Source organism: Xyrauchen texanus, chromosome 50 (genome assembly GCF_025860055.1).
Source record: "Xyrauchen texanus isolate HMW12.3.18 chromosome 50, RBS_HiC_50CHRs, whole genome shotgun sequence".
NCBI lineage: Eukaryota > Metazoa > Chordata > Actinopteri > Cypriniformes > Catostomidae > Xyrauchen > Xyrauchen texanus.
Window position 1 is genome coordinate 7,711,934 of NC_068325.1, and position 16,566 is coordinate 7,728,499.

Consider the following 16,566-nt stretch of genomic DNA (forward strand, 5'->3'; position numbering starts at 1 on the left):
ACCAGGTCATGATACCACAAAGAGTTCACCTGCTGATGAGGATTTCACAGAACCACTTGTTACTCCCACTGTGATCCCAACAAGCACAGCAGTAGCCATTGAGGTAACAGAGGAGTATAGTGCTTCAACAGACAACAAACAGCATCAAGATGATTTAGGTACATCAGTTGTGACAGTGTCTTCAACAAAAACAAAGTCTAATGATATCCCTTTAACTACTCAACTGTTTTTAATCCAAGAAATTGATACCATATCTATGGAAAGTCTTACTACAGAAGCCTATGAGCAACCTATAATTGAAGATATCACAGAGTTAACAGCAGTCTTATGGCCAGAAGTGGAAGGTTCAGAAGTACAAATTCTAGATGAGGAGTTAGGGAGTATCAAGCTTGTGCCTAAAGAAAACCCAGTGACTGAACTATCAGAAGAAGATTTAGTTGAGGATGAGATCATGGTTGCAACAACAGCCAAGACAACAATAGTCACTGAGAGACCAAGTTTAGATCATTCAGCTTCCTTCTCTCCTGAAGAGTCCCTGTTCACTCGTATATCACATTCATCTCTAGATGAATATGAACCTGTCGAAGATCCAACTACAGAACATCTGCCAGCCCAATCATCTACTCAATCCATTCTTGAAGTAAGGACCCTTCCAGAGACTCCAACTGAAGCTGTGCATACTGATGTTTTCACTCCCCTCACCTTTGTGGAGGAGCCTATTTTGTCAGAGAAGGTTGAAGATGAGGACTTAACTACAATATTTCATTCAGAAACACTACCTACCCAGTCTTCTACTCAATCGGCTCTTGAGGAAACTACTCCAGAGACCCCAACTGATGCTATGAACAATGACATTGCAACTCGCTTCACCTTTGTGGGGAAGCCTTTTTTGTCAGAGGAGGCTGAAGATGAAGAATCAACAAAATTATTTATCTCAAAACATCTGCCTACCCACGCATCTACTCATTCGACTCCTGAACAGATGACTCCAGAGACTCTAACTAATGCTGTGAACGCTGATGTTGTAACTCACTTTTACTTTGTGGAGGATCCTACTTTGTCTGAGAAGGTTGATGATGGGGTCCCAACTACAATATTTTATACAGAAACTCTGACTGGCAAATCTTCTACTCATTCAACTCTAGAGGAAAGCACTCCAGAGACTCCAACTGATGCTGTGCACACTGTTGTTGCAACTCACTTCACCTTTTTGGGGGAGCCTATTTTGTCAGAGCAGGTTGAAGATGGGGACTCGAATACAACATTTGATTCAGAACCTCTGCCTACCCTCTCATCTACTCATTTGATTCCTAAAAAGACAACTCCAGAGACTCCAACTGATGCTGTGCACACTGTTGCTGCAACTCACTTCACCTTTTTGGGGGAGCCTATTTTGTCAGAGGAGGTTGAAGATGGGGACTCGAATACAACTTTTAATTCAGAACCTCTGCCTACCCTCTCATCTACTCATTCGATTCCTAAAAAGATAACTCCAGAGACTCCAACTGATGCTGTGCACACTCCACACTTTGTGGAGGAGCCTATTTTGTCAGAGGAGGTTGAAGATGGGGACTCAAATACAACATTTAATTCAGAACCTCTGCCTACCCTCTCATCTACTCATTCGATTCCTAAAAAGACAACTCCAGAGACTCCAACTGGTGCTGTGCACACTGATGTTGTAACTCACCTCACCTTTGTGGAGGAGCAGATTTTGTCAGAGAAGGTTGACGATGGGGACTCAACTACAATATTTCATGATCCAACAACATCTGTCATTTCAAATATTTCAGAAACTTTAAAAACAAACGTTAGTTCCACCAACCTACCACCATTTTATCAACCGACTCTCAGACCCAATGATCAGATTGATGATGAAGTAGATACTTCAAAGGATTCCATAAAGGAAGGCACAGTAGAGTCAAGTTCTGACATCACAGGTCTCATTCTACCTACTGAACAAGTTAACTCTAAAAGTTTTACTGTGAAAGGTCCTATTCCAGTAAACTCTAGTGTATCAATTGACATCTTCCCATTTGATTGGCCAAGCCATGATGAAGACAATGGTAGTGGGTTCGCTCATGGGACTGACATGGCTAGCATTGCCTTGCCAGCCAGTCCTGGCAGGGCATTAATCGTGTTTTTCAGTCTCAGGGTTACCAACGTGATGTTTTCAGAGGATCTGTTCAACAAGAGCTCTACAGAATACAAGGCTCTTGAACAGCGATTTCTGGAGCTGGTAAGATATATTTGTCACACTCATCTAGTGATCCAATATTTGGGTTCTTAGAAGTACCCACAGACAATTAGCCAGGAATTAAATGTTATTTGGCAATTGCCTTGCACTACTTTATGGAAAGCAAAACATCTGTGAGATGGTCATGAGTCATAAATGGCCACTGCCTTAACACATGCTCTTAGGCAATAATGACCTTAATGAGCCTAGCAAACCAGATCAAACACTACAGAAAAAAGAATGCACAAACAATTGCTGTTAAATTAGAATTATGAGTGTGACTGAGTTACGCATATTTTATACTTACAAACAGTAAAACACATGCTGAGATTTGTTGATGTTTGTTGATGTACAATGTTTGAGTTTGTTAAAGACTTGCATATCATCCATTAATGCCATTAGCATAGCTGTTCCTATGAACACTCACTAATGAGATAATTGATGGACTTAGAATTAGTCACCTTCTTGACTTTCATTAACATAACTAGGTATGTCAGAGGAATGAGCACAGTTTCTTTGCCCACTGGAAAAAATTTTAATTTTTATTTTCAATCTATGTCTCTAACAAAAAAAAATCTAGCTTTTGCCATATCTACAGTCCAACCTCAGCAATTTCCAAAATTTAGAGATCTTGAACTTCAGGAATGGAAGTATTGTCGTAAACAGCAGGATGAAGTTTGGGAAACCAGTTCCCCACGGTGTGACAACTGCAGTGTACCTTATCCTTGAGGACTTCTGTAATACAGCATACCAGACTATGAATCTCGCAATAGACAAGTATTCATTGGATGTTGAATCAGGTAACACATAGCAGATGCACATATGCACAAAATATAGCAAAGTATATACAAGTTAATGGCATGAGCATTATAAACTGTTTCCAACATTTTTCACTAAACATTATTTGATTCTCGAAAGGACGAGAATGCCTTTCATACTATGCATATTTCTGCCAATCCAGTAAATCTTAAAGTTCTAAAATAATAAAGTCTTAAGTGGAATTTAATAATTGTTGTGGAAATGATCACAGTTAGTTTAGCTTGTTTGTTTCTTCTGTCTAAATGCTTAGTGTGCTTCACAGGGAGTCCATGACTAAAACATGTTACAAGAGCCAGACTGGACCGGCAAGACACATTTGTACAACTGATAGCAGTACTAAAAGTCTATTGGACAAATCTTAATTGAACTTGTCCAAAGTTCTTGAGCCAAGCCTTAATAAGCTAGCATATGATAAAATGGGCAAAAAATAAATCCTATTTTGGGGAGGGACCCGAGCCATATCTAGGCACCAAATTATCATAGGGATTGGGGGTGGGGTCTTTTAACTTGGCCAGTATTCAACACACTAGGAACCACACATTAATGCACTAAAACCCATTCTGAACACTTTAGCAGCACATATAGCAATGCCCTGGCAAGCACCCACACTATTTTAACATTGTGCTATACAGCCTAGCAAGTACAACCCCTACGAAAATCAAGAATGTATGGGAAATTTGCAAGCAAATTCGCCACAGATAATATTCACATGCAAATGAGCTTTATGACAAACTTGCGGCAAATTGTCCATTGTTGCCAAAGGAACCCACATTTTGTGTTAAAGAATTTGTTTGAAATTAACATGATTTTAGGTTTGTTCTAGTCTAGTTTTGGAAAACATGAAGCATACAGTAAATTAAATGATTGATAGATGAACAATTCCATGCTGCAGACAGATTATAAGCGAGTAGTTCTAGTGAAACATGCATCAGGGATGTGAGTCATATTGTTTGTTTGTGTCCATGCATATGTGTGTGTGCGTGTGTGTGTGTGTTCTTGCTAAGCTGTAAATTCTGTCTGAGCTTCTTTGTCACTACATCTCTAATGTCCAAATGCTGATTCACGTCAGACTTCAAATCAGAAAATTAGCTTTGTTTTTCTGTCACTTTTGTAATGTAATGTAATTTATCACAGTTGCTCATACAGAAATTTGCATCAAATGTAAACATAGTATCAAATTGCTCAAACAACTATTTGACCTTTTTAACCTCATCTTATTCCACCTTAATCTTAGATTAGATAAGTAGTTCTGAAACAATCACATTGTCCTTTGTGCTAATCCTTCTTGATGATTTATAATTTATCACCATACTTATTAGAAATACAAAATTGTAAATGTGCATTAACGATCGAATTGTCTTACTCCCTGATGTTTCTGTAGGTGAAAAGGCTGATCCTTGCAAGTTCCAAGCATGTAATGCGTTCTCAAAGTGTTTGGTGAATCGCTGGTCAGGGGAGGCAGAGTGTGTTTGTAACGCTGGCTATATTAGCGTTGATGGTTTGCCATGCCAGAGCATCTGTGACATACAAGAAGATTTCTGCCAAAACGATGGGAAATGTGACATCGTACCCGGCAAAGGAGCCATCTGCAGGTGTGTGTGCATGAAATACCTGTCACCGGAATTGCTTCACAGTGAACAGTATCTGTAAAGAATGTTTACAATAGGGCTGTAGGTTATGCTGTGTTCATGTTGTCTATCTATCTATGATATTGATTGTGATTGGTAATTGAGGTGTGTGTTGTTTTAGGTGCCGCGTTGGTGAGAACTGGTGGTATCGTGGTGAACACTGTGAGGAGTATGTGTCAGAACCTCTGGTGGTTGGCATTGCCATTGCTTCAGTGGCTGGGTTCCTCCTTGTGGCATCTTGCGTGATCTTCTTCCTCGCCAGAACTCTACGAGACCAATATGACACGGATGATTCAGAAGACCCTTTACGGTATAAATGACCTAAAATATAACAATTACTCTCCAGTTGCTCCCAGTTAAACAAAAGATCATATTCTTAGGATGAAATTTAGAGATGTACGTATGTTACCTACAAATCTGCTAAATGTTACATTAAGACGGATTTTATAAAAGCTTATATATTCCATCCATCCAACATCTTCACAAGATTTAAAAACATTTGGTTTTCTCGGCTGATGTTCTACAATTATTTAAAACATTGAGACATGTTTATTGAAAAGTTCACAATCTCCAGTTCTGATTATGTTTGAAAGTACTGGAACATTGGGCAATATTTTATGACAAGTATATCATATTTAGTTTGTATAAGTTTATAAAAGAGCCGAAATAGACAAAATGTTATTTTTGGATTCTATGAGAGACAGAATGCTCTTATGCATGTGATATGCACGTTGTATTCATTATTTCCTTGAAACAAGATGTTTCTATCTTAAGTTTCATCTTGAACCCACAATTTTTTATCCAAATTATGCTAATATAGTGATCTTGTGATAAAAACTAAAACTCTTAAAAACCATAAATTATTCTTTGTTTATTAAAACTTATAAACATATCTCAGTTTACCTTTGTGTAAACGTAAACATCACGACGTACTGTAAGTCATCTTGTTTTTCAGTAAACATATCAATATATCCTCAAAACTAAATACACTTACATTTAATAAAATTACAAGTGTTTAATATATAATATGTTCATAATTTAATATATTAACATATACCATTTAAAGTCTTAACATCTTAAGCAATTTTGCTTCTCAAGTAAATTTGTCTTGTTTAAAGGTTGTTTAGATATTTTTATTGGACTACATGGCAAAAATATTGATTAAGAAAACAGTTTTTTGCAGTATTGGTTTAATGATTTGTTTGCAGCATGAACAAACTGTGCAAATGTGGAAATTCTGGCAGACAGCAGATGACGTAATGTCTCAGCAGGGGATCTATCAGTGATCCTGACCAACAGGTTATAGAGGAAGGAATGACTGTACATTGAGTTGAACACTGAGCTGCTCTCACTCTCAGATGGCCTGGGATAATCCACTCACTTTTTCTGTGGCTGTCTATCTGACCCTAGGACAGATATATAAATAGATGGGATGATCTCCTTTTACAGTCCCACTGCGCAGTGTATGGTTCCAAAGAAAACCAGCACTTTGTTGGACTTTCCTTTTGGAGGTGTCCCACAACTGCTGCAGTTTTAATGTAATTAATTAAATGTCTGGATGCATAAATGCAAAGTTTAGCACACTAATGCCTTTATTCACTTTGCCATAATCCTACAGCTTTTTCATTCATTTCTGTGTGATTTCTAAAGATTGGTTCAAATCTTTGCAAGAGCGGCATAACCGGTGTCAATACTTAACAGTTTAACAATCATATTATTAGCATATTATCTTTAAATTTAGGGATGTCCCTATACCAAAACTGGTATCGGAATCGGGTCCAATATCACACTCATGTACTCGTGCTCATAAAAATGCTCAGATACCAAAAAACTATACCATCTGACATACGAATGTCATTATGTTAACAGTCGGTGCACAAATTCTTATCATATTATGACCTAGTGAGATTATTTAACCACAAAAGCTGCAATTTAATGAGATAAATATATTGTTTAGTGAGGCACCTGCAAAGTACATACTTATTTAATTAAATAGCAGGCTTTTGCAGTTTAAAAATCACTGAGTCAAGTAGTGCCCAGCTATTTCAGACTGATAAGCTACTGTCATCACACAGAAACACTTCAAAATAAAAGCTCAGTCAAATTAAAAGCTCAATTTAAATGAAAAGAATTATGACAGAAATATATCACTTTTGTAAAGTTATGTAATATTCATTGTAATACTACTACAACTACTACTAATAATAAATCAATTGTTATTGTATTATATTTAACCAGTGTCTCACATCTGTGATGCCCTGTTATGCAGCACCTTATCTGACAAAATATAACTCCAATGCTGTATTTCGGATTGTGCTGTGAAGTTCTGTATATAAGCACTTTTACAGCATTTGTATTCAACCACTGATACCATTGTTGAAAAATTAATTGTCATATTTTCCTTTGATTAAAGTTTTAACTCATTTATTTAAACACCATTTTGATGTTAAAATTGAAATAGTCTGTATGGAGTTCAGAAACAAAAAACGGGTATCTGACTCAGTATATGTGAGGATCAGAAAGAAAGGATCGTTACTCATTCTGGTTCTCCCAAAAATTTTATGGGGACATCCCTATTTATATTATGTTATATTGTATTGTATTACATTATACTATATTGTATTATATTTAAGCAATATCACACGAGTAAGAGTTCGATATGTCCCTACATCAGCACTGCTGTGATTCGTGCCATAGGTAATCACAGCAGTGCTGATTTTGGGCCATATAGCATGATTGCGAGTGTGATATTGCTTATATACAACAGTTCAATGAACAAGTACATTTAAAAAAATTGAAAAATACGGTCATAAAAAGGCATTTATGCATGGAACTTTCTTACGTGGCGGATCAGAATCTGCTGTTGTTGGTTCAAACCAAATGATGCGTCCAAGCATTCGTTAGTAATTCAAAAATATCACTTCAGAAATAGTGTCACGGCTTGTGCTGTTTCTAACAAGTTATTGGAAAAACAAGGATGGATGTGTGTGTGTGTGTGAGAGAGAGAGAGAGATAGAGAGAGACGGAGCATGTGCGATCACCTGTTGTCACACCCAAGCATAGATGCTGTCAGCTTTCTGAAGATCAGCTTTCTCAGCGGAAAAAATAGCGTCCAAGTCCATTTTGCGGTAGTCGGAAACCGCAATGTCCTCCGCCATTTTAAACAGCACCCATTGTGTAATTAATCAGTTTGTTGTGTTTCTCACCTGTGATGAGCCGTAGTGCTGAAGTTGTTAGTTTAAATCCGTTTAAAGCTATTTCCTAGCTTTAGTAATGTAGTAGTAATACAAGCGATCACGAAGAGCTATTTTATGTAGACACTAGCTGATGCGGATTCACTTCACGTCACCTAACTGACTCAAATTACCATCTTCACCACCTGCTGGCTAACATATGTAATGTAAAAAAACAAATAGTAGCTCTTAACACACATATGCCCTGCTCTTACACTTTAGTTTAGAATGGCACAAACACAAGCGGATTGATACACACACAGTGAAGCATCGGAGTGCTGATGGTGTCAGACCATCAGTGCTCATGGAATGTCTTTCGTCCAATCAGATTTGAGGACTGGAACTAACTGTTGTATGTTATATTATACTATGCCAGCTAAATGTAATTTAAATGCAGGTTAAACAGTGTTAACACACTGATCCAACAAAGCCAAACAACCATTAGAAGTTGGTGTTTGTTGGCATTTGTTGGGGCAGCGTAAACCTTCCTTTATATCTGCTGTGATATGTACAAAGAGCCATGTATTATTTGTTTTGTATAAATGTAGGTATAGTAATGGGATTCAATGAGACCAGGTTAAATTTAATTTAATTTAGCGATATAGTAAATTAAGTAGTCTTAATTTGTCTAGAGCACGTGATTTAACCCTAGGTGTCAACTTTATTGTCTGTAAATTAACGTGTTGGGTTTTTTCGGTCATTTTCTACAGATATGCAGACAGCGTACCATCTCTAGAGCGAGACGCTAAGTACAACCCCATGTTTGAAAGTGAAGCGACTTTGGGCTATAATCAGTATTATCGCTGTTACCCAGAAATCCCTGCTTACAGCATCGGCAGCGTAGAGGCCTCCACAGACTTCAGCAGCGAAGAGGTCCAACACATTTATGAGACCAGCAAACTGACCAAAGAGGTAATGTGTGTAAGAGGTAATGTGTGTATTAGGTAATTGACCTTAGTCAGAGTATATGCCATAGTTAATTTGACGCTGTTTGACATGAGTTTTCAGTTTCAACTTATTTTCTGTATCGTAATTAAAGTCAAAGTCCAAATGTAGCACTCAAGATTGTAACTTTTGCAATGCTTTGATTTGACCTCAAAGCAGTAAATAAACAAAAGTTTTCAATCTTAGTTGGTTGAAATCATTTACAGTATACATACAGTCCATTTGATATGTGGTATTGTTTTGTACCTGGTTGTCGATCATTCAGCTGGCTAAACATGGAAAATACACCTTTTTACAAATTTTAAGTTAACTAAAATCTGGAAAACAGGGGTTGTGAAAATTAGACATGACCTAGAGCTTTAAGACAACTTTTGCGACTTTGCATCCAATTAAATTCACCATGGCGTTTACTCAGACTAAGGTCTATAGAGGCTGTTGCTAAGTTGTACTTAAGCCACAGACAGGGGTGCCTGCAGGAATTCGTTGGGGTTTGAACAGAAACCTGACCACCATGAAATAGAATGCGACAATTTACGTATGATTTACATATAAATGGTTTTATGAACCATTTAAACAGAAATTCGTTCTGCTTGTGTTTAATTATTGAGGCCCAAAAAAGAATGCCACTGTCTGATTACTTTGCAAAACTTTTCAAATGCTTTGGCAATACAAATTTATTTTCTTGGCATGGCAGTAAAGCACACTAAATTGAATCTAACTAAATCCAATGAATCTAACTAAACTGAATTAAATCTTTATGGCCTTCTTGACGTTTACTCTCCATCCTTCTCCTGGTTGCATTGAATTGTTTAAGTACCTCCTTACCATCAATTTCAATTTTACAATAAATATTCAGAAGCCAATGTTTTTAACTTGGCTGCTGTTGATGTGTAGGGTGGGTTTTATTCTTTGGGGTACAAACGCCACACATGTAAAGATTGGATGTTCACACACTAAAGAAAGCTCCGGCTGAGTGTTTGATGGTTGGGAATGTGTAAATTCTGTTTAGAGAGTGTGGAAAGAGTAGAATACGTTTCAAAGAATTGTTGGTCCCACTTTATATTGGATGTCTTTAACTACTGTGTGCTAATGTTAAAATACATACAATACAATTTACTTATTGTGTAACTACATGTTTTTCTGCAAAATTCTAACAAGATTCGCCTTTGCTGCTCCTGAGGTTGAGGTACAGGTAGGTATAGGGTTAGGGGATATGGTTAAGGGTAAGGTTAGGGGTAAGTCTAACAGTTTAACTACAGATTAAATTAAATGCAGTTACTTTAAATGTAAATACAGTGCAACAATTCATGTACACTCACCTAAAGGATTATTAGGAACACCGTACTAATACTGTGTTTGACCCCCTTTTGCCTTCAGAACTGCCTTAATTCTACGTGGCATTGATTCAACAAGGTGCTGAAAGCATTCTTTAGAAATGTTGGCCCATATTGATAGGATAGGATCTTGCAGTTGATGGAGATTTGTGGGATGCACATCCAGGGCACGAAGCTCCTGTTCCACCACATCCCAAAGATGCTCTATTGGGTTGAGATCTGGTGACTGTGGGGGCCATTTTAGTACAGTGAACTCATTGTCATGTTCAAGAAACCAATTTGAAATGATTCGAGCTTTGTGACATGGTGCATTACCCTGCTGGAAGTAGCCATCAGAGGATGGGTACATGGTGGCCATAAAGGGATGGACATGGTCAGAAACAATGCTCAGGTAGGCCGTGGCATTTAAACGATGCCCAATTGGCACTAAGGGGCCTAAAGTGTGCCAAGAAAACATCCCCCACACCATTACACCACCACCACCAGCCTGCACAGTGGTAACAAGGCATGATGGATCCATGTTCTCATTCTGTTTACGCCAAATTCTGACTCTACCATCTGAATGTCTCAACAGAAATCGAGACTCATCAGACCAGGCAACATTATTCCAGACTTCAACTGTCCAATTTTGGTGAGCTCTTGCAAATTGTAGCCTCTTTTTCCTATTTGTAGTGGAGATGAGTGGTACCCGGTGGGGTCTTCTGCTGTTGTAGCCCATCCGCCTCAAGGTTGTGCATGTTGTGGCTTCACAAATGCTTTGCTGCATACCTCGGTTGTAACGAGTGGTTATTTCAGTCAAAGTTGCTCTTCTATCAGCTTGAATCAGTCGGCCCATTCTCCTCTGACCTCTAGCATCAACAAGGCATTTTCGCCCACAGGACTGCCGCATACTGGATGTTTTTCCCTTTTCACACCATTCTTTGTAAACCCTAGAAATGGTTGTGTGTGAAAATCCCAGTAACTGAGCAGATTGTGAAATACTCAGACCGGCCCGTCTGGCACCAACAACCATGCCACGCTCAAAATTGCTTAAATCACCTTTCTTTCCCATTCTGACATTCAGTTTGGAGTTCAGGAGATTGTCTTGACCAGGACCACACCCCTAAATGCATTGAAGCAACTGCCATGTGATTGGTTGATTAGATAATTGCATTAATGAGAAATTGAACAGGTGTTCCTAATAATCCTTTAGGTGAGTGTAGCCTACATCGTACCAAATTGTTAAGTACACAGTAGTTAAGGACAGCTAATATAAAGTGGGTCCAAATTATTATTATCATAATAATAATAAATTATGAATGTTTGAATTACAAATACAATCATTAATAATGCATAATAATAATATAAAATAAATACAATGAAAAATGTGTAATAATTTACACTATTAATAATAATAATTATTATAATAAGCAAAAACTGTTGATACGCTGCCATACAGCTGCAAGCACCACTGGCCACAGATGGACTCTCTGTGTTTGTATGTTTATACAAAAGATCTGCAACATTACTTAATAGGTTTAATAATGTCAGCTGGCTGTATTTTTGCATAGAGTTTTCCTCAAAAATGTTCCTAAAAACACTCTGTGCTCAACTAAGGCACCAGTCCATGTAGCAGTGAAACTGTCATTATCGGGGTGAATGATATATACCCACACTGGAGAGTGATTCATATATACTGGCAATGTGAAAGGTGGAGAATTGTCCAATATATCCCCTTGTCTGCTTTTCAAAACAGTACTTCTAAGGTAATGTTAATTCTTATGTAGGGGATCATATTTATTATATAAGTGTTTTGTTTTTTTGTCAGTTTGGTCTCATTTTATATGAGAAGGAATGATGGTATATAAAATGTTAAATCATTGATAATCAAATATTCTTTAGTGTGCTTTAGATTATGTAATTTACCGTAGCTGTTTTTTTAAAGGGACAGTGTTGTTTTGCCATCTAAAAGTGCATGGTGGTCTAAGGCAGAGAAGTCAGCTCCTCTTACTATATAACTGTCTCTTGCTCTTGTGACAGGAAATCCAGGACCGCATCCGAATTATCGAGCTTTATGACAAGGACCGCCAGTTTGCAGATTTTGTCCGGCAGCACCAAGAGTAAGTGTGTACTAAAAAGTGTGTTCACTACAGAGGACAAAGTTGACAATTGTATACCTGACATAGAGAATCAGAATTTTTCGGATGGAACACAAATTCAAAAAGCTGCCATTTGTAATTCCATTGTTAAAGTACTTTCTTCTATCCAAACTTCACATACAGAGACAGCTATAAATAAGTGTAAATACTGTTCTCCGATGGAGGCAATGATTCAGACTCAAACAAAAATAAGCAAAAATTGTGTTTACAGTGTTGCACTTACAATGGAAGTATATTGGGCGAAGCATTGCACCCGAAATGATCATTAACATTTATTTATTTTTTCGTGTTTTTGGGATGAATGCAAGTTAAGCTTTATTGACAACATCAATGCAATGCTGTTGATTACCTCAAAAACAAATGAAATTTGTGTTTAGATGTAATGTCTTTACGATGGAAGTTTATGGGGCAAGGCATTGCCTTGGGATTAAAGTTAAAATACACACTTTACAGCTCAGATAAAACACATTTTATATGGATTAATTAATTTAAGCTCTTCAACAAAAATACGAGTTTCGCATTTCTGCTTTTAAACACTCTGGAATGCCTTGCCCCATAGACTTTCATTGTACGTGCTTTACTGTAATCACAATTTCTGTTTGATTTTGCAAACTGAGGGACGAGTTAGGAATTATTCTGTTAGTCTGTGGTAACCAACAGCATGTCACAGATGCTGTCGACAGCTTAACTTGTATTGAACCTGGAACTTTTCTTTTAACATGCCCTTTGGTTGCCAGTAATGAGCCTGAGCCAAATACTGCAACAGACCACAGAACCCCTAAATCACTTCCTTGAAGACAAACTTCTCTTGTTGTCCAGTAAAGTATGACCTCAACACCACATGGGTTTAAAGGTCTGCCTCCCTGTCCAGCTAAAAGTGATCAAAACCCCTCAAAAAGCATCCATCAGACCAGCCAGACAAGCTGCTTTTTTCAGCTAGGCACATCCTAAATATTTCATACTAAGGTGAAAAATGAAGTAACATTTTCATTACTTTGAAGAGCAGGTCTTTTAAAGTCCATTTGTGTATATGAATTGAACTTCCTGTTCACTGGTTATTAATATGTCTTCAAGAGATCTTAGTGTTCTGAGATACAATAGCATGGCAAGATGAATCCAGACAGCAGGCGTGTTTTACCTGTGCCAGGTGGCATATACAGTTCCAGACAGGTGGAGAGTACGAGACTGAAAAATGAAGGCTGGTGTTGAATAATGGTTAACTGTCATACCAGCTGTAAGAACAGGACAAATCACTCACTGTACTCTGGGGCACGGCCACATACACACACTCAGGCTCTGTTCTAAAAACTAGTGAGCTGTCTACATACACAGCGTTTCAAGGCAACATAGTCACACTCCCAAGTCCTAACGTGAAGGCTGAACCGAAGGTTCGGTTTGATTTAAAAATGGACTATTTACTCAATATTTGCCTGTGCCTGAGTTGTTAGCTTAGCAGCATGCTAACATCAAACTATTGAAATCAATTCTGAATTTAGTCGCTCATGTGCTTCACGTAAAGAGTGCTATTGAGTTGCTTGAGTTGCTGCCTATGTTGAGAGTTCTAAATTGGTCACTTATGAGGTTCTATATGCCTTAAAGCAGCTGTCTATGTAGGCAGTAGACAGCCAGGCAGCTCACTAGGTTCTGGAACAGAGTATGGTAATCAGTATATACACATGTGTAACAGATCACATAATCTATGTCTGACTGCAAACCACAAACATTCTTTAGCTTTAGAGTAAACCCTGGCATAAAAGCTTAAATTTAGAGTTCATTTCAAGCCATCAGTCAAGACAATCATTGCTGGCATTGATTCAGTGTCACATTAAAACAGGCTTCTTTTCTGAAACAGGGTTGTTTCTGTTACTAAAATGAACAACTTGAGATGCTTTGTATTATTCACCTTTTTAAAAATTGTTTTGTGTGTCTTTATCATAGGGTGCTTGATGCTAGAAGGGAGAGCTCATCCAATTAGAGCTGCAAACCAGGTTGCTCACCGCTATACCCAAAGTATTAAAAGTTATTATGCTTATATAAGCCCTTTTACATGACTTGCATCATGTTGCTTTGCAATATGACAATTGCATATATTTGATTCATTCGTTTGATCTGTGCTTTTTATTTATTTATGCGCTTATTATTTTTTGATTCACGCTTATTATTTTTGGATCCGTGACTGCAATACTTTCGACGGGATTTTGATCCCATATCATAGGTGTGCGTTAATTGGAATTTTACCATGGCTTCGAACACAACTTAATCAATCATAATTTAGAGTCAGAACTATCTGTTTTGTAATAGCAAAATCGTCCTTCGTGACGCTATGTGCTCTTTTCATCTGCACAACTTGCAATTTTATGTTGCAACCACAGATGTTGATAGAGAGCCGGGAATTCTGTAGTGTACCTTTAAGTTTCAAAGTTACTATTTAAATGACAAATTTTCAAGCAAAATGCATTACAAGTCGACACATATGATGTACATAAAATTGAACTCGATAATAACTAAGTATTATTGTTATGTATTTAGTTTATAGGTCTCTCTAAAAGCATTAAGCACAGAAATAACACTTTTGCTTGGCATCACATTAATACATTGTTAGGACATGCTGAATGTAATTCTAGTTGTCTTTTGCAGACACTTGCCTTTTTTTTCTTGAATGCAAGAAGAGGTCCTCGTTTGCCATGGTGGACATTTCAGGGAGATGTTTTGTGATGAGGTGAATGGACTTTTATGGACAATTGTGCAGACATTACAATCATTGAATTCAAATTGTAATCTAATGTAGTAAACACATATATTTTAGTTTTAATGTGGATAATTTATTTATGTTTTGCATGTTTTTTTGTTTTGTTTTATCTTCACCGTTTTTACTGACGGGCTGATTTATTGCATTATAATGGCCATATTCATAAACACGTCAATGACACTATATGTACCGGCAACGCTATAGATCTTTAAGTTTCTATCTTTTTTTAATGGAAAGCCTGTTTTTCATTCTTATGGTCTTTTTATTTGTCAGTGCCTTTACTTGATTGTTACTCTTCATTTATATATTCTTTGTGGAACATAATTTGTTGTGTCTGAAATATTGACCTACTGTAGACGGAACACTTGCAGATGGTTATAGCACTTTTTATTAGTTCCATAATACAATTTGACCATGTTTAATGTTTTTAGCCCTCACTGCTAATTTTTGGCTAACAGCTTATTTTCCATGAATTTCCAGTAAATACACACACAAGTGTATTACATGTATTTAAATGTTAATGTTAATATCCATCACAGCAGATTGTTCAATTTATATGTATATTTTTATTGTAATTGATTTCCACATTGATTTTCATGGTGGTCACAGCACAAGTTTTATATTCAAAATAAAGTATAGTGCACAAGGTTTAATGTTGATTCAACATTGCTTAACATTGTGGATATAGTCTTAATAGTTCTAATAGTCAATTGAACTAATTCAATGTATGCTTTTCAAATCTGTAAATAAACTGTACTTTTTTACCTGCCACAAATTCAAGTCACTTCATCTGTGTGCAAAAACGGTTTGGATTAAAATGTGTTTTACTGCACTGGAAGGGTGAAAAGCTCATTCACATGCTGTATACCTATGTTTTGTCAAATTAACCTATGCCCTATGTTTCATTACTTCAGATAACTTTTGAGTCTTTGACTAGACACTGGCTACTGCTAGATGTCTGCCAAAAGCTTACTCAATGACAAGGACAAGTTGATGCTAAATGCGATAAATCCTATCGTCCCATTTCAGAATCAGGTGGAATGCCCATAGATTACTTTAATCATGTTGCACAACTGCTGCGCATCTTATGGGAGTGCATTTCAGGGTGTACAGGTATTTAGTAGTCCGCTAGGAAACAAAATTGCATCTCGAGCTGCTACAATGAGCTCTTTTATGGAAGAACTAAGAAGAGGATTTGCAAAAGTTTGTAAAGTTGTGTCAAATCAAGTTCTGAAGCCAAGATGTTAATGATCTTTTAGGATTTAATTATTTTTAATTTGTAAGTTGGCTTGGAGCAAATTTGTGGGTGTCTTGTTTATTGCATGAATTTCCCCTGTCGGGAAGATCCCTTTAATTACTCAACACACCACATTTTGGGCATTTTACAAAATCAACCTATTTTTCCTATTTTTGGATGATGCATGCTAACTTGGTTCACAATACCTTCTCAAAAAGCCATTACTCAGAAGTTATGCAATACAAGT

At 37.1% G+C, this 16,566-nt stretch overlaps 1 protein-coding gene across 2 annotated transcripts; it reads left to right on the forward strand.

The window, feature by feature from the left end:
* Positions 1-426: 426 nt before the first annotated feature.
* LOC127641321 (interphotoreceptor matrix proteoglycan 2-like) lies at positions 427-15,845 on the forward strand. 2 transcript variants are annotated; one of them, XM_052124250.1, is made up of 8 exons: positions 427-2,239; positions 2,817-3,036; positions 4,437-4,647; positions 4,805-4,993; positions 8,627-8,828; positions 12,215-12,294; positions 14,272-14,343; positions 14,971-15,845. In XM_052124250.1, the coding sequence occupies exons 1-7, from the start codon at positions 452-454 to the stop codon at positions 14,306-14,308; spliced, it is 2,727 nt and encodes a 908-aa protein (XP_051980210.1). In that variant the 5' UTR covers positions 427-451; the 3' UTR covers positions 14,309-14,343; positions 14,971-15,845. The 2 variants fall into 2 exon arrangements, with proteins under 2 accessions (XP_051980210.1, XP_051980211.1); XM_052124251.1 differs by having other exon boundaries at positions 14,272-14,321.
* Positions 15,846-16,566: the final 721 nt, after the last annotated feature.

What these genes read in the sequence shown, in the direction of transcription:
- LOC127641321 (XM_052124250.1), top strand. Translation starts at nt 452, where the DNA reads ATGGTTGCAACAACAGCCAAGACAACAATAGTCACTGAGAGACCAAGT. An exon ending in AACAGCGATTTCTGGAGCTG is followed by an intron (nt 2,240 to 2,816) that starts GTAAGATATATT and finishes AAAAAAATCTAG; the next exon opens with CTTTTGCCATATCTACAGTC. An exon ending in GGCAAAGGAGCCATCTGCAG is followed by an intron (nt 4,648 to 4,804) that starts GTGTGTGTGCAT and finishes GTGTTGTTTTAG; the next exon opens with GTGCCGCGTTGGTGAGAACT.